The sequence below is a fragment of the Miscanthus floridulus genome, chromosome 3, assembly GCF_019320115.1.
Source record: "Miscanthus floridulus cultivar M001 chromosome 3, ASM1932011v1, whole genome shotgun sequence".
Classification (NCBI taxonomy): domain Eukaryota; kingdom Viridiplantae; phylum Streptophyta; class Magnoliopsida; order Poales; family Poaceae; genus Miscanthus; species Miscanthus floridulus.
In genome coordinates this window covers 98,334,413-98,355,233 of record NC_089582.1, presented here as the reverse complement: position 1 = coordinate 98,355,233, position 20,821 = coordinate 98,334,413, and the positions used below count along the sequence as shown (strand labels likewise).

The window sequence follows — 20,821 nt, the reverse complement described above, 5'->3', positions numbered from 1 at the left end:
ATGAGGATCATCCCTAGGAAAGGTGCCAGCTAAAGCTGCTACAAGCTCACTGGGAAATCTACTCATGATATCCCTGATGACACGGAAGGCTGCTCCCTCTGCACCCTCAGCAGGAGTGCGACCCTCAAACTCTAAGTGCCAACCATCCCAATCTAGAGCATCACCGAGAGCAGGAACCGTGATCTCTACCACTGCAAGTCCATCCTCTGCTAACTGGCTCTCATTCCAAGAGTACACCGGCTCTTGACCCTCTAGGTACCCCACATCATGGAGCACTCTCCAAAGCAAGGTCGGCATGCCAAACTCGCTCAAGAAGGTGTCCGTGGTGCGGTGCTCCCTCAGGGCCAACGGACGTCGAGGTGCTCTTCCTCCGGTGGACTTATGGGCGGTCTGCATCGTGCAGGCCATCTATAGCAAAAGTTCTTTTATTACCCCGTGGAAACATATTTTAGATGATACAACTTTTATCAAAATGAGATAATCAATTTATAAGGGGAGGAATGCATGACATGAATGAAATGCACAAGTAATATGATGTATGTACGTGCCGTACGTTCTCTCAAACTTATGAAATAAATAATTTCTAGCGACAAATTCGGTGGCATACAACGATCTCTCAAATACGTAGCTAATACGTTCTACACGATAGCGTTGTTATGTACCTGCAGAAGATTCATTTCACCCCAATTCCCAATGAATGCATAAAAACAGTAAATTTTATCTACACGCTCTACACGAATCCCTAGATACGTGTACAACGGCAATAACTACCCAAACCATCGTCCTATTGACGGCATCGCCTCAACAGACGGAAGACCCACATATGAGATACCTTTGTAAAACATGCGTAGAACATGTAATTACTCCAGCATCATATAAGCATTCACCCTAGATCAGCGGTGTATCTGATCATGCTCTCACAACTCACACTTACCGAGGCGTAGAGGTAATTGATCCATACACTACCACTCAAACAAGTGGCACTCATACAATAGCACGCTGTATGAGCGACGAAAGAGAAATATGATGCAAGAACCCTAAGTCAGTACTTAATTAAGCCACCTAAAGTCCTTAACTGGGCATAAAGGATATGACCACTGGCATACTTTATAGTTTGGAAATCATGTTTTTCAAATGCCTTTTTGTTTTAAATACACTTGTGAATAGTAACACGCTAAACCATGCTCTGATGTCAGCTGTAACAGAACCGACCAATTATACGAAATTACGTAAGAAAATCATCCGCCAGAGTAGACGATTTAGGAAACTTAAGCCCATATAACCCGGTAGTCCGTGAAATCACAAAGGATTTTAAACCAACTTCCATTCCAGCCAAGATCGTAATAAGTTTAGCGATCACCATCACATATTACATAAAAGTTTGCATCTCAGATACATCAGAGTTTAAACATATTTATTACAAAACAAGTTCGAATAAAAGTAGCGGAAGCCATTTGTTCAACCACACACACTCACACGGAGTTCAAATACAGTGTCAGCTAATGATCATCTCCAACAAAAGCATCAGATGAGACGTAAGGAATGACTATGCCCATGGTCCTAAGCATCACCCATCGCAGGATAAAGGTAGTTGATACAGTAGCCGTAATACATCTGCCCATCTACAACAAGTGGAAATAAAACCCTGAGTACAAGAAGGTACTCAGCTAGACTTACCCGATATAACCGAAAATAAGTGACACCAAGGATTATGAAGGGCTTTATAGTAGGGTAGCTGACTCATTTACAAAGAAAGCATTTTTAGCATTTCAAAAACCTTTCTAAAGACTTTATTGCCAAGTTAATTAATTATAACCTGTCGACTAGATTTGCACCTATACTAGAGCAAACATGTGATTAAGCCAATAATGATAACCAATGATCATTAACCACTTCCATATTGTCATATGCATTATAACTATCCAAGTGTTCCATTAATATTACTACGATGAAGTAACTCAAGTCAAGTGCTCACTATCCAGGAGCGATGGTGATTCGAATCGATTCCTAACCAGCTGGTGATTTATTCCTTACACAAACCTCACTCACCCGCTAAAGTGAGATATTGATCACCAAGTCAACTATCTAGGAATCTCGAGTTTACTAGGAACCACATGTACCCAGGGGCCGACCGACTGCACTTTGGTCTTATTATCTCGCCCCCGTGTCCTACCACACCTGCTCCGGCACAGTGCGCTACGGGCAATCTACTTGGCCCGAATAATCTCCCAGCTTCACGGTCGAAAAGGTACTTTATCCGGCCAGCTAAATGTAAGGCATGCATTCAACATGACTCGAGGCCCAACACCGGTCGGTCCTTAATCGACACAGATGGAAAGCACTACAGTCCAAAACTCTGTAAGTCTCCGTCCGGTCTCAACTTCATTTAACAGTTAGTTATACCATGACTTCATAGTCATCCAAGCAGATCCAGGTAACCACCTATAGCTCGCAGGTGACCGGAAATCACTCGACTTCTACCGGTCTAAGCCAGCTAAGCATTAACTCGACTGCGGATACCAGGGTAACAAGGATATAGTATAACAAAGGTAGACAAGGTATAATGCAGCAACGGTTGTAAACAACTCCTAAACGTAATGCATCAATTAAAGTAAAGCATTTAATTAATAATTGCAAACTAGGAGAAAATGCTCCGGGGCTTGCCTCTCTCGAAGGAGCTCGGGCGGTGATCGGGGCACTCCGGAAGTTCCTCAACGTCCTCCTCGTCGGCTTCGGGCACTTCCTGCGGCTGCACTTCGAGCTGCTCCTTGGGCTCCTCGGGTATGATGACTGGGTTCTCGGTTTGCGATCCTGTATGATGCAATGTGCGTAAGTGCTTATACAATCGGTGCATCGGATGAGATGAATACAATGGATATGATTGAACGCAAGGTAGTTTACATCATCCAAGAACATATGCTACAAGCACATGTCATCTACTGCATTCTCTTCTACTACTAATATGCTAAGTCAACACATCTTATTAAATGCTTCAAAGATACACCAAAGCTTTACTAATTCCTTAATCACACATAAAGCAACACTTGATTAAACCCTAATTAATAATAGGTTTGAATAGTAACATCTATTTTTATTGCTTAGAAAAATCTTAGAAAATTACCATAGCACAGTACTACCCTAAGTAGTCTACTATCAGATTTTCATGATATTTGAATGAGTGGATTAGCCTACACAAAAATAACAAGCTATGGCATGATTATGAACATGAAAATACTTTGTACTATGAAAAGTGTCAAACAACAGAGTTAGTATTTTTCCTATGATCTTCATAGCATACAATCACTGTACAAAAATTATTACATGCATGTTTTATACAAAGTTTGCTCTCTAGCAAAAATAACAAAAATCAGCCATTAAAGGTACTTGAACTACACCTCAAAATTTTTCTACAGCACATGCATGACACATATTTTTCCTAGGAAGTACATTACATAAGAAGATTAACAAACTTGGAAATCTTATTTTTCTGAAGCTTATAGGTTTTTCTACACATTTTTCAAGTTATCAGCAATATCCATGATTAAATAAAGTTCTACAGAAAAGTATCTCAAAAATGACGTGCAATAATTTTCCTAAGTAGATCTGGTGATAAGGAACCTAACAAAATTTATTTCAACAGATTTGGAGCAAATTTGAGTATCCAAACATTTTCCAAATCATTTCTCTTTTCAAATAATAAAGAAAACTAAAAACGAAAACCTCCTATTGCTACTGGGCCGGCCTGTGGGAACCAGCTGGCCCACGGCCACACTCGACCTGCTCAGACCGAGTGAAGGGGAGTGCGGCAGCCTAGCAGGGGCTTCAGCCCACGGCAACTTGGCCCAGCTCGGCCGAAGCGAAGGGGACACGCCGGCGTCGAGACGTCGCGGCGGCACGGCTCGGCCAGCGGGTCGGTGGCCATTGTCGGCCGGGTCAGGGCGAGCGCATGGGGTTCGCAAGGAGTTGGTGAATGTGAGCAGGCCAATAGGAAGGGTGGAGGAGGGGAAGAAGGGTGCCTTCCACGGCGGCCGAGCACGGTAGCGCCATGGCCGACGGCAGCGAAGCTTGCAAAATGGCTCTACCTTGGCTCAAAAGCATCACAATCGCGAGCACCAAGTGCCGGAGAGCGAGGCGGAGCTGCTGGCGCTTGATTGCTAGCCGTGGTGGAGCACCGACGGTGAATTCGGCCGGCGGGGCTGCGGTGGCGCTGTGCTCTGCCACGGCGAGAGGAGGGGCGAGCACGGGAGAGCGAGGGAGCGGGTGGGACTGAGTGGAGAGGAGCGCAGCGACTTCGGCAGATGAAGGCGGGCGCGTGGGAGCAGACACAGGCCGGCTGCGACTTGCGGCGGGCGTTGCCGACGCATGGCCGCCACCCGACGGGCGTGCTCTGCCGCGGTCGGATCGGCGAGCGGGAATGGGTGTGGCGCGGAGGCAGCCAGACACGCGCGGGGCTGGGCTGGGCCGAGGCGAAGTGGGCTGGCGCGGGAGGCGGGCGCTGCTACAGACCGGGCCAGCTTCGGCCGTGGGCCGAGAAACGAGGCGGCGACCCGTGAAAGGAGAAAAGCCTTTTTCCAATTATATTTTCAAGAAATTTTCAAATACTAGCTTTCAAATATCATTTTGAGCAAGAAAATGACATCTTTTGAAAATGTACCAATAATGAAAGTTGCTTAGAATTTAATCCTCCACATCTTTTCTTTTATGACCAAAGTCCAATTCTATCTAGATTTTGAATTATAAAATTAAAGTCAATTTTAACTCAAAACCCTAATTTTAGAGAATTATTTTTAAAGCAGAATTTGGCAATAATTGCAATATAAACTTTGCTCCAAAAATTACGCTAAATAATTCTAGATGATTTACAATCATAACCAAACAAGTTCTACTAACCTAGCAAGCATGATTAGGGCAAAAACAACCCTAAACAAGTGTATGCAACATTTACGTTTCATAAGCATGTTTCATATGTTTCGAAGCAGGGTTTCAATTATTATTTACATGATTAGGTATTTATGATTAGGATGCTTGATGATGCATAATATGCATGATTTGCAGTGCCTAAATGCTGGCATAACACTGGGGTGTTACACTACCCTCACTTTTGGGGTAGGTTCTTACGGTGCCCGATGTATGGGCTTGGTGGGTGATGCCAATTAGCCGCCGAACCACCAAGTGAGTAGTCGACACAACAGGGACGTAGCGTGTTGGCAAGCACGTGAACCTCGGGAGAAAATCACCGTGTCAACCTTGTTCTTCCTGTTGGTTTGTAATCTCTTTACACAAGCTTATGATTACTTTTATATACATTGTGCTTTTGTAGTTGCTCTTGTAATTAGTTAGCTTATGTAGCTCACTAGTTACCTTATTGCTTGTATAGCATAGAAGTAGCTCCCTTGTGTGGGTAATTTAGTTTGTGTAACCTTATTAGTCGCATTGCTTAGTTTATGTAGCTAAGTATTTACGCTCTCTAATTTAGCATTGGTTGCCTTGTTATTAAGCATTGCTAGTGAGCTTAGGTTGCTTTGTGCTTTTGCTTACTAGCATGTGTAGGAGTTCTCTCATTGCTTGAAGTACTAGTGACATAGGTTTCTGTGACCTTGCTCCTAGAATTGGTTTGGTAAGCTCTAGCTAGCCTAGCATCTTTGTTGCTTAATTAGGATCTTAGCGAGGTGCTAGAGAACATAGATAGAGGGGTGTAGTTTTGGCTATACCGATAGTTTTAATTCCGCACTTGTTTCGGTTAGCCGGCGTGATTAAATTTTAGAAATAACTATTCACCCCCCTCTAGTCGTCATCTCGACCTTACACCGGCCTCTCCGACCGGATGGCCTGGCCGAGGAGAAACGGCGCTCGCTCTGCCTCTCTAACCGGAAGGCCTGGCCAAGGAGGAACGTCGCTTGCTTCTGACTCCGACCCGCTTCTTCGATCGAGGATGCAGCGAACCTCTGCTTACAGCTCTTCTCCAACTAGGACCAACCGACCGGGGATGCCCGCTCAGTGAGAACCCAGGAAACAGGCGAAGCAAGTAAGGCAGGACGCTCAAGTCAAACGCCATAGCAAAAATCGTACCCTATACACCTGTAGGACAGTACCGACAGGACATATCAGAAGGGTGCCCTGCAACTTTCTAGGCATGTCAGAACCCTAGCACTGTTGTGAGCACTGATGTTTGCCCTACAGTGTTGTGGGTGCCATCAATTCCCATACCAAGCGAACACGGTAAAAGCCCCCACATGCCTCAGGGCATCGACAGTGTTTTAGGCGCCGTCATTTGCCATACATGGTGAATGTAGTAAAACCCCCGACATACCTCTGGACATCGACAGTGTTGTGGGCGCCGTCATTTGCCATACATGGTGAATGCGGTAAAACCTCCCACATACATCCGACATAAATAGTTTTGTGGGCACCTACCATCATCTTGTACCTGACAGCGTGGGCAACAAGACTTAGTAGCATACGTACTCTCTCTCTCTCTCTTGGAAGGTCGTCTCCTTCATCTATAAAAGGGGATGCACTCTCTCCCAACTAAGAGGATTGATCCATCGACAACTCTCCAAGGGAGGACTCGAACAATTCGAACAACCAACGATCGATTCACCCTCTGTTAGCTTTAGACACTCTAAAGCTACACAGAGCACACGCTCGAATACTTAGCGCATGTGGGAGCTCCCGTCACTCTCGGCCCTTCAGTCCGGAGTTCGACCGGACCTTTTGCACCTCCCATCTTTCTCCCTCTCGTTTGTAACCCTACAGCAAACTTCGAGCACCTGGGCTCAGGAATAAAGTCACCGACCGACTCAAACTGGACGTAGGGCACGTTGCCTGAACCAGTATAAACCATGTGTCGCTGAGTGCTAGGCCACATCCGATCACAACGTATGGCAAAATTACAAATATTTACGTGTTGGTCACTTTCTGCACCGATACACCGCGAAACCATGTTTCAAGTTTCACATTCGTAGGCAGAAAAAAGAGAATCGCTTGGAACCGTTTCTGCTATGTTTCACCTACATGCTGTTTGGCACGGTCGTTGATTCCGATTCTGTGCGCCAAATACACCCTTAATTCCTTGTGGTAGCGAATTTCATTGAGCTATTTTGTCAACTAGAAGCCAGTGAAGCCACTCATGGAAGCGGTGCTACAGTGCCAAAAGTAAAGAAGCCAAAGCCACCACAGATTAAACTGTTAGTTACTCCTCCCGTCTCTGAAAAAATCAGTTCCTGACAAATTAGCAAATTAGAGAAAATACCATGCGACCCTTAGGCCTTGTTTAGATGCCATCCAAATTCCAAGTTTTTTCACTCTCTCTCCATCACATCAATTTTTAGCCGCTTGCATGGAGTATTAAATGTAGGTAAAAAAATAACTAATTACACAGTTTAGTTGGAAATCACGAGATGAATCTTTTGAGCCTAGTTGATCCATGATTGGACAATATTTGTCAAATAAGACGAAAATTATACTATTTATCGGGTTGAAATTTTTTCGCAATCTAAACGAGGCCTTAGTAAAATCGTGGACATCAGTTCTGTTGCCAAGAATCTTAAATGTCGCTGCGGCCTTGGAGTGGTGGTGGGGAGAGACATGCAGGAAGGGGAAAGAGTGTGGCCAATAGAGGAGGGAGTCCAGTCTGGGGACGGGAGGGAGAGGAGGTTTTCTCCTCATACGGCTCCAGAAAATGATTCGAATTTCTGTCTATAATGCAAATAGATAGAAATTAGATTATGACTTGCATTAATTTCCTTAAAGAAAATAAAAAACCAATTTCATTTATACTCATGACTCAAGTTGGCTAATTTTGACTGACAAACTTCAAAAGAAAAACCCTTCGAAAATTTTTGAGTCGTCTCTAAACTCTTTTCTTTATCTCATCTCGAACAAATTGCCATAAAAGCAGAAGGTGGGGGACCAGGCATGTGAGTAGGGGGTGTTTGATTTTTTTAGTCGTTTCTAAAATTCATGTCACATCAAATATTTAGATACTAATAAAGAGTATTAAATATATATTAATTACAAAACCAATTACATAGATAGAGGCTAGTTTGCCTGACGATTTTTTAAGCCTAATTAATCTGTCATTAGAACATGTTTATTGTAGCACACCGGTGTCAAATCATGGACTAATTAGGCTTAAAAGATCCGTCTCACAAATTAGTCGCAAGTTGTGTAATTAATTTTATAATTAGTCTATATTTAATACTACATACATATGTCTAAACATTCGATGTGATAGGAATTTTAGAAGCGTATGTAGAAACCAAACAGGGCCATAGTATGCAGAAGGCTGGAACCAAGCATGAAGCATGCAATGGAAACTAAGAGGTAACATTAAATGGGCTAGTGGAGTGCCTACCTCAGAAGTCGATTCTTTGGTGCACAATTTTTTTTTCTTAGGAATCTATTCTTTTATGTGCAGAGAGAGTACGTTATATTGTTGGACAAAGATTAAACTATTGGGAATTCAATACAAAGCCAACGGTCAACCAACAAAAGTTGGCGATGGTTTGCCAAAGAGATGTTTGTCTTTATAACACGGTCGGCTATTTGGTGAACGTGTCTAACCCTCAGATTACTCGTCACGAATACTATGCGGCGTCGGCTATTTGATACAAAGAACCATAGTTTAACTTGTAAGTTGTAACCGTTGGTAACACATCTGTCTGTTGGGCATTGTACTCTCCCATTGGCATAAATTGGGTTCTAGTAGACCGATGTGTTTATGTAGCTCGCCATCGCGGTCCATCTGATGCTTTAACCTAAAAATGTAAATTCCGAACATTACCAAAGCTAAATCAGGTAGAAAATTCAGGTGGTCAAAGATGAAATCATGAATGAGCCAGCATCATACGGAGTAGTTAATAAATATATAAAAAAAGTCTACATCCTCTTTCAGTTCTTCTAAGGCCTTGTTTAGATTGGGGTTAGAAATCAGTATTTGATACTGTAGCGCTTTCGTTTGTATTTAACAATTATGGTCCAATCATGACCTAACTAGGCTCAAAAGATTCGTCTCGTAATTTACAATCAAACTGAGTAATTAGTTATTTTTTTATCTACATTTAATACTCCATACATATGTCCAAAGATTTAATGTAATGAAGAGAGAGTGAAAAAACTTACAATCTAAACAACGCCTCAAACTTTCCACTACCCTACCACACTCTCCAACACAAGAACATGTGCACACACCTACTTAAAGAGCAAGCCCTGACACACTGACCACTAGATGTAGTATGACTAAACTACTTAACCTAGCTATTCCCATATACAAAAGCGAAAGAGAACAATCGAAGCGATTAAAAAATGCGAAAGCGATTAGGAGAACATCTCAAAGCCAGCTCTTGTCTGTCGTCTGAATTTGAACAGGTCGGGCCGTGCACGTGGGTTCCATCAGCAGGCACGAGAAAAGGGCGACGAGCAAGCGAGCAGCCGCATAAACAAGTGATTAGATTAGCCCATTTTCTCATCACCCCGCTTCAGGCACCCAAAGATTCCCGGTCTCCGACGCATGCAACAACGGAATGCAGCGCAGAGGGCAGCAAAGTCTTCTTCTCATCACTGCAAAGACAGATTCAGAGAGTTTTTTACTGTCTGACCCGGCATCAAAAGCAGTAGTACAGTTCAGCAGGAGATAGAAAAATCTCTACAATAAAGAATTCCATGGATTCCAGAGCTGGTTTACAGGAGTAATGACAGTGGATCAGCTGTGACTTGCAGGATAAACCAACAAAGGCCTAGTTCGCTTCTCTTGTAATTCGTCTTTTTCAGCTTATTTTTTTTAGCCAGTGTTTTTCTCTCACAACAAATCAATTGAAACAGTATTTCAACTTGTGTTTTCAACGAAGCGAACGGACCAAAGTGAGCCAATGATGACCTGTCTCGAGCTTTTGGGTAGGGACGACAATGAACTGTTGGGGCTCGAGCTTGCTTTGCAAGAAAGCAAACAAAGCAGCTGTTAATGACCGTGGTCTCGCGCTCGAGGTCGAGGTAAAGGGTGGCGATTGACGACGACCCAAGCCAGGAAGGAGAAGAAGGCTTCTTAACCTTCTTGCAGACCGGTTTCCAAGGTGGAAAATGCCTGATGTTGTAGTTTAGGACAGTTCCAAAATGCTAGACCCATGTAGTTGTTTTACTTATTGGTTGTGGTGGAGTGGTCAAAGATTAAAGAAACTGAGAAAATCTAAAAATGTGCTTGGTTGGTTAGTGGAAATATGATCGTGAATTATTTACTGCTTGCTGGTTTGGTATGAGAGAAAAATACTGTTCTAACATCGTATACGAGCGAGCGAACAAGATGATGTTTGCTAGTGACAAGTGGAAATTTCCATGGCTGATTAGGCTTCTTGTTTAGTAGTAGCCTTTGTGAGACAATGATTCAGTTAGCGACTGTAATGGCAGACAAACTGCAAGATCAGTGTTGGATGTTGATATGGTAGTTTGAGTGATCAACTAGCTACAACTAAGGGTCCAGACGAAAAACAAATGTTGCTGGCGACGTGTGTAGCTGCGAAGGGACGGTGATGAATAAGCTTGTCTTTTTTTTACCTGTGTTTTTCTGGCCTCTTTGGGGCTTAGCATGGTCTCCTAGAACGGCAGGCTCTTGGAGGTGGAGGAGGCAGTGAGCGCCTTGAGGTTCTCGGTCGATGCCGGAGCGAAGTCCTGCGGCAGCCGCGCGCGCCGGACGATGCGCCGCATGTTGCTCTGCAGGCTCTGCTGAACCAGCTGCCGCACGGCGCGCTTCTCGGCGCTCATGCCGGCGTCGTCGAACTCCCCGTCCACCGACTCCTCCCCGCGGCACCTGCGCTCCTGTGGCGCCGACACCGTCGCCACGACGCCTGAGGCGTCGTCCGCGACCTGCTTGCCCTTGTCGGCGCGGAGGATCTCCAGGATCCTGGACGCGCGCTTCTGCGCGAGTGCCGTGCCCACGAGCATGAGCTCCAGGAGGGCGGACGAGGCGGCGGCCTCGGCCATGGCCGCGCGGTCCCCGTAGCTCCGGTGCGCCAGGACCATGAGCACGTAGGCCACCTTCTCCTGGCACCCGGGCTCGTCGGCCCAGTTGAGCACGTCGACGAGGGACGTCACCGCGTCGGGGGCGCGGCTCACCGCGCGGCGGCCCTCGGGGCAGGCCGCCACGAGGTTGCAGAGCACGGCGAGCGCGCGGTCCGTCACGGGGGCGGCGTCTCCCACGGCAGCCACCAGCGCCGGCGCGAGCCCGGCTGCCAGGAGGTGCGGCGCGTTGGCGGGCGCGATGGAGAGGTTCAGGAGCGCGCGCAGCGCGTCATGGCGCGCCTGCTCGGTGGAGGAGCACGCGGCGGACTGGAACGCGCGCACGAGGAATGGCGCGGCGCCGGACGCGCCGATGACGGGCTTGTTAGCGTCGAGTGCGCTGAGGCAGAGGAAGTTGGCGACCACGGCCTCCGTTAGCGCGTCGGACGCGCCGCCGCCGTCCGCAATGCGGAGCATCTTGTGGACTGCGCCGGCTTGCACGATCGCCGCCTTGTTCCTGGCAATCATGCAAACAGCTCTGCATATCAGAAACCAAACCCCCCCACCCAGACGGCCAGATCTGATCACGAAACAGAGGAAGACAACACAAGGCAGGCAGAAAAACTCACGTGTCATTGCCGATGCCCAAGTTGAGCAGCGCGTACAGCGCAGCGGTCGTGATATCCTCCCCGCCGTCGCCTCCCTCGTCGAGCATCGCGACGAGCGGCGGGATGGCGCCGGCCATCGCGAGCATCTCCCTGGCGCCGGCGTCGTCCTTGGCCTTCCTCCGCACGGCCTTGGCCGCCTCGACGCGGGACATGCAACCTTCGCCGCCTCCGCCGCCGTCCTGGAGCGCCCCGACCACGCCCTTCAGCTCCTCGAACGCCTCCACCTTCCTGGCAGCCGCGACGTCCGCCGCCTCGGCCTCAGCCTCTTCGCTGCACTCGGACGGCTCCTCGGCCCTGAGCAGCTCCGCGAGCCTGTCCGACCGCGGCCTCGGCCTCGGCCTCGGCATCCGCTGAGGCGACCGGTACGCCGTCCGTCCACGGCAGGAGGAACCGCCTCCTCCATCGCCGCCGGTACCGCCGCCGCACGTGAGAACCTCGAGCACCTTCCTCCGCAGCGCGGCGGCGGAGAAGATCGGCCAGATGCGGAACAACCCGCCGGCGTCGGCGTGCGCGCACCTTGCCACCATCGAGCACGGCCAGCCACTGCAGCGAGCGAGCTTCGTCTGCAAGTCACATTGGCCGGAGGGAGGCGGGGCGGGCGGGGGGGCGACACCTGGCTGCGCTCGGCGCTCGCAGACTGGCGTCCGGAGGAAGGCGCGGCTGTGCGGGCGAGCTTTATACGCGCGTAGGCGTAGAGGGACGCAGCAGCTAGCGGGCCTGAGACTGCGCCGGTGGGGCCAGTTGGTCAGCTGGGAGGGTACAGGGCTACAGGCTAAATATTTTAGTAGAAAAATAAAGGGTAATAAATGGTGTTAGATTTGAGACGAGGACCTGGATGGGTTGTTTAATGGCGTGCTTCAATGGATGGGCTTATTCTATGGTTACTGGGTTTGGGTCGGTGCGTTGCTATGGGATAACTAAATTTTTATATTAAAAATATATGGATCGCATAATAAAATAATAATATTATAAAATTAAATACCGATATTAAAGTAAAATTTAATATAAAAGCAAAATTCGTGAAATAGAGTCGCACGGCGTTCGATCTCCTTCCATGCCGCTCGGCTCATCTGCAATGGAGTTGTCTCCCCAAGCAGGAGACGTTGCGAGTAGCAATACACTTGCTGAGGGAGGGGAGTCGATGCACGCGTTGATATTGGCGGCAAGTAAAAGTAAAAAAAGACTAATTAATACCATTTATTTATATTACAAAGCATTGATATATAAAAAAAGGACCAGTAGTTAACTTTGTTGATCTGGTTTGTCAAATCTTTAAATGGTGTGCGACAACCGCGATTTTCAACTGTTTCCATGTATCTAAGAATGACTAAAACATAAAAAGATGAAACAGGTCTGAAGCTTATAAAACAAGGTTGATTATATATAGTTTTGATGACAACTTTATTTATCTTTTAATCATAGAGATTTTTTGCTTTTTAGAGGGTGTTTGGGACTGCTCTGTTCCATGTTTTTTAGCTCTGTTCCATGTTTTTTAGCCAAACGATTTTAGTTCCACGCACTCTGTTCGAGAAAAAAGGGTGAAGTTGTGAGAGCACACAAACTCCAATTTTCTTATAGAGCACACAAATCTATACATATGGTTTTCACATTTTCAAACTCAATAACTTAAAAGTTATTCATGATTTATATTCTCAATGTTCGACCCAAGCCTTATCTAAAACGACTTCATTTTTTAGTACGGAGGGAGTACCCTGCAATACCGATCCTGCTTGTTCCCAATTAATTGTTTTATCTATTTCTCATGCTGCCATAGCTTGTTTTATCTAGGGGGTGTTTAGTTCATCCCAATTCCAGAATTTGGCACTATGCAAAAAGAAGATTCCCCGTCACATCAAACTTGCGGTACATGTATGGAGTACTAAATATTGACGAAATTAAAAACTAATTGCACAGTTTGGTTGTACTTTACGAGACGAACGTTTTGAGTCTAATTAGTCAACAATTGGACAATTATTACCAAATAAAAACAAAACGACACTGTAGCAACAGTGTTGCTACAGTGTTTCGGGCGGCGCCAACTCGGCGCAACTAAACGTGGCTCTATTTCTTGTGCTGCCAGCACTTGTTGGTAATTCATTTATGATGGCCTCTCAGTACTTCTAGTCCTTGTATATTTAGAGTGTCCAACCTTGTGTGTGTGCAATTTATTGTGACTATGCCCATCTAGAGAAGCAGATCGCGTGGGAGGCGACGATGGTAGGAGAAGCAGGTTGCCATCGATGTCGGGTGTCCACGGCGATGACACCATAGAGGCGGCGAGGGAAGGAGAAGCAGATCTTTCTTACTGCACTTCTAGGATTTAGCTGTCACCCAGGTGAGCCATATGATGAGCTCGCGGGCGTTTTCTTTCTAGGAGAATTTAGCTGTGAATTTCTTATATGTTGTTTGAGCTGTATACTATCAATCTATCTCATATGCTCACATTGTTCCACAATTGCATTCATCAACACAAGTGCAAAAAATTTTGAATCCCAGTTAATAGGCAAAATTTCTTAGATGTTTCATAAAGGAATTTACAGTGTTTCAATCCTAGAACTTGGCTGGTTTTACATGTTACCACCCACTGCGAAAGAGGTAAAAAGACAGATTTGTACATGTGACCATACAGATTGATTAAGAACATTCAATAGCCTACTGTGAATTATAGTTTAGAAATTCTAATCCACTTGAGACCTGAATGTGAATTTTAAGAATATCACACTTCACATTACTACAATTTGAAGAAAAGAAAAATCTAAAGCTGTTTCTTGCAGTTTGGATTTTAAGATTAGCACGCGGTCCATTACATTTGGGTTTAAATGTTGTTTTGATCATCATCCCGAAACTTCAACAGGAGTACGGTACTTAGGTTTTGGAATATGTCATTAAGATTTAAGGGACTTATGAAACTAATATGATTTTTTTTTCTAAAACAAAACCCACCTTTTTTCTAAGATTCCACTGAAATTAATATGCCTTTTCTGACTATATATTGTTTCCTTCATGTTCACAGCGTGACTGAATTCAGAAACACACTTCATGGTGAATGGAAACAAAATTTGAAATCATGTTTCCTTTATGCTGACTAAAAGACGGATAAATGATAAAGTGATTTTACATTATCAGCAGCTGCCCCCTTTAGCCATCTAGTGATACTTTTAAAATTTTGTTCTCATGAACTGGTGGTTTATGTTCTGTTTCATCTTTGGTAGAATGCGATGTTCCATCAGCTTTATAAAATTATATTAGATGCAATCTGGCTATATTGGCTTTTCTGCAGGTAGTCATCATAATCTTTGGTTTGCAACAGTTGATTTTGTCACAGTTGGTTTATAGATGTATCCACGTTTATAGACTAAAAAAACCAATAATTTTGGGTTGATGGTTTGGGACAATGGATTAAAACTAAGAGTATACAAAATGGATGCCAAATGTTCAGTTTGGTTGCTGCTTTGGCCTCACTGATCATCATCACGAATACTGCATGCAAAAAAGGGTCTGTTGATGAGTGACCTTTCTGCATCTGATGAAATGTTGAACTGAATAAAAAGAAATTAAAATGCATTGCTGCTGAAATTAAAATAGGAACTCTGCACGTGCAGACGCTAACATAATGACTCTGCATTGCTGCTGATCTTGTGCTCTATAAGAGAATGCTTGGGTAATTATTGCTGCTCATTTGTTGTCGTGTCCAGTTTCTTCTTGAACGCTCCTTGCAAGCTAATTATTGCACCTCTGTTCGTTTATCCAACTTCACTTTGTTCCACTCAGTTATCATAATATTTGGTTTGCAACAATTGATTTTGTGACAGTTGGTTTATAGATGCATCCATGTTTATATAGACCAAAAAAACTGCTAATTTTGGGTTGGTGGTTTGGGACAATGGATCAAAACAAAAAGTAACAAATAGGTATATTTAGGACCTGTTTGGCAGGGCTCCGGCGGGCTCCGGCTCCCGCCCCTGGCACCTGTCGGCCGTCCACGGGCCGACAGGGGGCTACTGTTCACCGGAGCCGTTTTTCTCCCTCCCCTTTCCTCTCTCACAGACACCGCCGGAGCCGGAGAAGCCCGTTTTTCGGGCTCCGCGGCTCCGGCTCCGCCTGGCACCTATCGGCCCGTGGGCGGCCGACAGGTGCGGGAGCCGGAGCCCTGCCAAAGGGGTCCTTATAGATTAGCCCAAGTGAGTATGATATGCATAAAAAATTAGTGGATAAGAGATAGTAGTTGCTACAACGACATTTCGTAAAAGTAGGATTTAATTTCCTTTGCATATCGTCACTTACCTGTGACTTCTGTGCCTTGTGTACAGCCTGACCGAGAAGCGGATCGCCGGTGAGGGCAGGAGACACTGATCGTCGTCGATGTCGGGTGGCCACCGCAACGGCACCAGACAGGCGTCGTCTGACCGAGAAGCAGAACGCGAGGAGCGGCGATGGAAGGAGAAGCAAATTGCCGTCAATGGCCACGTGACGGCACCAGACAGGCGTCAGATTGCTGCTGACGCCGAGTGGCCACGGGACAGCGGCGGCTTGGTGCAGGAGATCGCTTGGTGCTGACGTCGCTAGGTCACGGCGGCGGCACAGTAGCTGACGGATAGGCGTCGGCGGCTTGGAGTAGGAAATCGCTGTTGACGTAAGTGGCCACTGGGAGATCTATTGGAGTCAAGTGGCCACGGGGCGCCGTAGGCTTGGGGTAGCAGAACGTGGGTGACGTCGCGGTGCCACGGCGACGACGACGGCACCAGACTTGGCGTCGGCAGCTTGAAGTAGAGATCGCTATCGACGTCGAGTGCGAACGACGATGGCAGTTTTACCTCTTTTAAGTTTTTTCACGCGTGGATTAAGCTGGGGTCGCGGGAGGCGCTAACTGCGATCGCGTTAGACCGGCACGTTGATTGTTTGTTTCCTTTTTTGTTTTTTGCGAGTCAACGTTCTGGGCGCCGACTTTTTTTTTGGAACGGATTGTCTGTTTCCTTTTTTTTTTGGCGAGATTAGCAACACGTGGTTTGTTTTTTTTTTTTTCTGGCGAGATTGGTGAGACGTGGCCCTTGTTTACTTCTTTAAAAGTGCGCTATGCAAAAAGAAGATTTCCGTCACATCAAACTTACGGTACATGCATGTAGTACTAAATGTAGACGAAATAAAAAAACTAATTGCACAGTTTGCTTTAACTTTGCGAGACGAATCTTTTGAGCCCAATTAGTCAATGTTTGGATAATAATTCACAAATACAAACGAAATGCTACAGTAGAGAATCGTGCAAACTTTGTCGAACTAAACGCGCCCGTGGTTTCTCGGAAACCTTCTGGGTGCCGTTTTTTTTGGAAAGAAGGGATTGCGCCATGTTTGTTTGGCGATTTGCGGTTTGCAGGCACGCGGTGGTTTTGCCTGGCGAGTCATGTATCGCAGGCACGCGGCGATGCAAGGGAAGCGAGGGGTGTAGAATCGCAGCAGGCAGAACCATGAGTCTTCGTTGAAATGTCGCACAAAAAAATGTTCACTCTTATCATGGTCACTCAGATCTTGCAAGGGAAGGGGAGCCATCTTGCAATGCTGTCTGCTTAGCTGCACCAGGTCAGCGAGCAAATGACGTTTTGTTGTGTTTTGGTTAAGAAGGAAAACTTAAGACCTTGCCCGCGACACTCCAACTAGACCTGATTTTTGGCTTTGTTTACGGTTCCATTCCGGTTGACGAACCATGAACCACACAATTCCACGTGATCCCGTAACAAAAAGGGACAAGATGTGAGCTGTGCTCCGTCGATCGTTGATCCAACAGCCTGACTGCCTTGAGCATTGAGCAAGCATGCAAACAGCCTTAGTGGCGCAGCTGAAGACGGAATTCCGCAAAGGTCGAACCCTGCTCTCCGGTTGTGCATCACCGTTGCCCGTTTGATGCACAAAGATTTCATTACGGAACAATCCCAGGTTGCAACGCAACGCACACTCGCGGGGCTCTCAGTGGGGTCCGTACGCCAATCGTCATGCCTTGCTCTGAGTTCCTCCCGCTTTGTGCTTTCCTCGTACCACCAACTGCCAACTGGGCGTCTCCGTACTGGGCCTTGTTTAGTTCCCTTCAAAGTTCCAAGTTTTTTCACTCTCTCTCCATCACATCAATTTTTGGACGCTTGCATGGAGCATTAAATGTAGGTAAAAAAATAACTAATTATACAGTTTAGTTGGAAATCACGAGATGAATCTTTTGAGCTTAGTTGGTCCACGATTGGATAATATTTATCAAATAAGACGAAAGTGCTACTATTCATCGGGTTGAAATTTTCTTCAATCTAAACAAGGCCCAGGAAAGATCATCCCGGCACGGCGTGACGGGAGGCACGTGTCGTGTGTTGACGACTGCTCACGGAAGAGATCCATCCATCTCCTCACGAGGCGCGCGCAGTACGTCCTTGCTGGCCTTCCCTGCTTGCCAGTCTGACTGACCGTGAAAACCGAATTTTTTTACTTTTTTGCTTTTTTTTTAGTTTTTCACAAATAAATCTCTGACAGAAAGATTTTAGAATCTGGACCGATGGTGTCGAGCTAACATGTCTCGGCGCTAGCGTCCGAGATCTTGGGCTCGATACTGACGTGGCGCTGATTTTGCAGACAGTTCGCGCCATAGACGCTGGCGCTGAGCTCGGCGCCGTAGACGCTGGCGCCGAGCTTGACGCCGTAGACGCCGGCGCCGAGCTCTGGTCAATAGCTCATCACGCGCACTGCACGTTGCCTTTGGCAGCTCCCGCGTTGCTTGTAACACCCCTGATGTTACGAGCTTGTTTAGCATCGCGATTTATGCACAAGAAAAATTACCGAAACGATTTTTCCGGAGTTTAAAATTTAGAAACTAGTTTTTCGCGTCAACGGTAAAAATCGGAAAGTATATTTTAAAGCGTTGTTTGTGGCGATTTATTTTGCGTAAAATAATCACATAACGCTTTAATATTTTGTTCCATGGCTTGGTACGAGTATGAGCTACCGCGTCCGATATTTTTATGTGGGTGACAGTCGCACCGAGCTTTCAGGCAGCAGCAAGTCCTTTTTTGTTTCCCCGCTCTATCTCGCGCGCCTGCTTTTCAATACCTCTATTTGTCTGCCCCTTCGTTATCTCTACGCTGCTCCTGCATTGATGGAAGTTGGCCGAACACTCTTGTTTTTCTATTTCTGTGGCCTGCTCCGTCGCATCTTTCCGCACCAATCAGTGCCTCTGTCTACCTCTGCTTGTGCTGCCGTGCCAGCACGCCATGTCTACACCATCGTCATTCGGCCATGTGCGTTCCTATACCAGCCACTGTGACGAGGACGCCCAGTTAGGCCATGCCGTGCCGGTGCCGGTGCCGTGCCGCCTCTTCGCTGTCGCGGCGCGTCACGCTAAGGCCAAGCTGAGCCAGGCCAGTTTCTCATTCCCTCCTTTTTCTGCTGCCGTGGGAAGAGGCGCCCCTACTCCTGCGCTTTCCTCCCCGCCCGGTGCCGGCCATCCCCACGCGCATGCCTCAGCCCCGTGCTGGGCCGGCTGCTCCTCGGCGCCGTGGCCGCCACCGCCCCATGCGCCGCTCCGCCCTTCCCCACTCCTCGCCAGCACTGAGCGCCCGACCGAACGTGGTCGCGCCCGCTGCCGCAGCACGCCATGGCCGCGCCCGCAGCCGCTCACCGTCACCCCTCCCTTTTCCCCTCATGAGCGCGCGCGCCCCCTTGGCTCCGCGCGAACCTGCTGCCCTCAGCGTGCCGTGCTGCAGCCCCGGCTGAACCGCAGCCACCGCGTCCTGGAGCACCGCTGTTTTCCTCCCACCACAGCGCTCCTGCCATGGCTGCACCGTCGGTGCTAGCCCTCCCCCGCGCGAGCGCACGCACCGCCCCTGCTCATCCCCGCTCGCCTCCCGTTCACTGGAGTCGCAGCGCCGCTCCTCCCGTGCTGCGCGCTGGCGCTCTTGCTGCTCCTTCACGCCTCCCACCCGCAGCAGTGTAGTCGCCCCTTCCTCGGTCTGCTCCGACCGTAGCCATCCCGGTGCGCCATGGCCGCCATCGTCGCCTCCAGAGCCGCTGCCGCCATCCTCTATGCCATCTGCCGTCCTCGCCGTGGCCGCTCCGCCGCACGTGGCCGGAGCTGCATGCTCTAGCTCTGGGTGAGCCGTGTCCACCCGCGGGTGCGCCCGACAACGATCAAGTCGTGACGCCGCCTCTTCACCGCCGTCGACGACCTCACGGTCGGATTCCCCTGTGGAGCTCTATTTTTATGAAGGTGAGAAGGTGAGGACGTAACAGTGTAAATAGATATAACAGTAAGGGCCTAGGTGCGATGAACGTGACTCAAATGAATAGTGTAGTCAGGACTATGGATCGATTTCGTAAAACTACAGGGCCTTTTTTGCATAATTTCGCATCCTCTCTGGATCTTGGCCACATGTGCCGGCTGCTCACCCGCACCTGGGCTGGCTTGTCAGGCCACGCTTGCGCCCGCGCTGCTTGGGCCGAACTTGCCTCGCCTAGGCCGCCTGTCTGGGACGGCCTTGCGCCGCTGGGCCACGCGCGGTGTGCTCCTACGGGCCAAACCATCTCACCGTCGTGGGCCTCGCTAGGCCGTGTCCACCGCTGGGCCGAATAGGTGGCCACTGGCCCCTTTAGCTTTCTAAAACATTTAGCTAATTTAGTTTCGGAAATAAACTTGAAAAATCAATATAAATTGTGTAGTTGTCCAAAAATTATGAAACTAGTTTTGTTGAGTTCCTAAAATCATGATCTACCTGTTAGTATATTTTGTTCACATAGTTTGATAATATTCTTGGAAGCTATATAATTAATTTAAGGTACTTAATATTATAAAATATAAACTTGTAGGAATTTTCATGATAAATTGGTAATATTGTTGAATCTGAAATTTGTACAGTAGGTTCCTAGTAATATTAGGTACTCACTGTAATTATTGTAGCTCCAGGATAATTTGTTTGCTAGATAGATAATAATGCCCTATTTCGAATAATGGTTAAATCGATAGAATGAAATAAAGAAACACTTTGGGTTTATATAACTAAAATAATTGTTGGGAAATAACGTCTTATTCAACAACTTGGATACGTAGACCGGTGTTAGAATTATCTCGTTAGCTTGTGAGACATAATCGGATTTCTAAGCATTCCGGCTATCATTGATTATTTACATTTATGCATTTG

General features: G+C 47.0%; 1 protein-coding gene across 1 annotated transcript; it reads right to left on the bottom strand.

The window, feature by feature from the left end:
• Window positions 1–9,054: 9,054 nt before the first annotated feature.
• On the bottom strand, window positions 9,055–12,256 carry LOC136546229 (U-box domain-containing protein 12-like). The gene is made up of 3 exons (XM_066538193.1): window positions 11,619–12,256; window positions 10,549–11,506; window positions 9,055–9,561 (listed from the first exon to the last, which is right to left on the bottom strand). Exons 1-2 carry the CDS (start codon window positions 12,182–12,184, stop codon window positions 10,588–10,590), a joined length of 1,485 nt encoding a protein of 494 aa, XP_066394290.1. The 5' UTR covers window positions 12,185–12,256; the 3' UTR covers window positions 9,055–9,561; window positions 10,549–10,587.
• Between the last annotated feature and the right edge of the window lie 8,565 nt (window positions 12,257–20,821).

What these genes read in the sequence shown, in the direction of transcription:
- LOC136546229 (XM_066538193.1), bottom strand. Translation starts at nt 12,184, where the DNA reads ATGGTGGCAAGGTGCGCGCACGCCGACGCCGGCGGGTTGTTCCGCATC. An exon ending in TTGGGCATCGGCAATGACAC is followed by an intron (nt 11,507 to 11,618) that starts GTGAGTTTTTCT and finishes CATGATTGCCAG; the next exon opens with GAACAAGGCGGCGATCGTGC.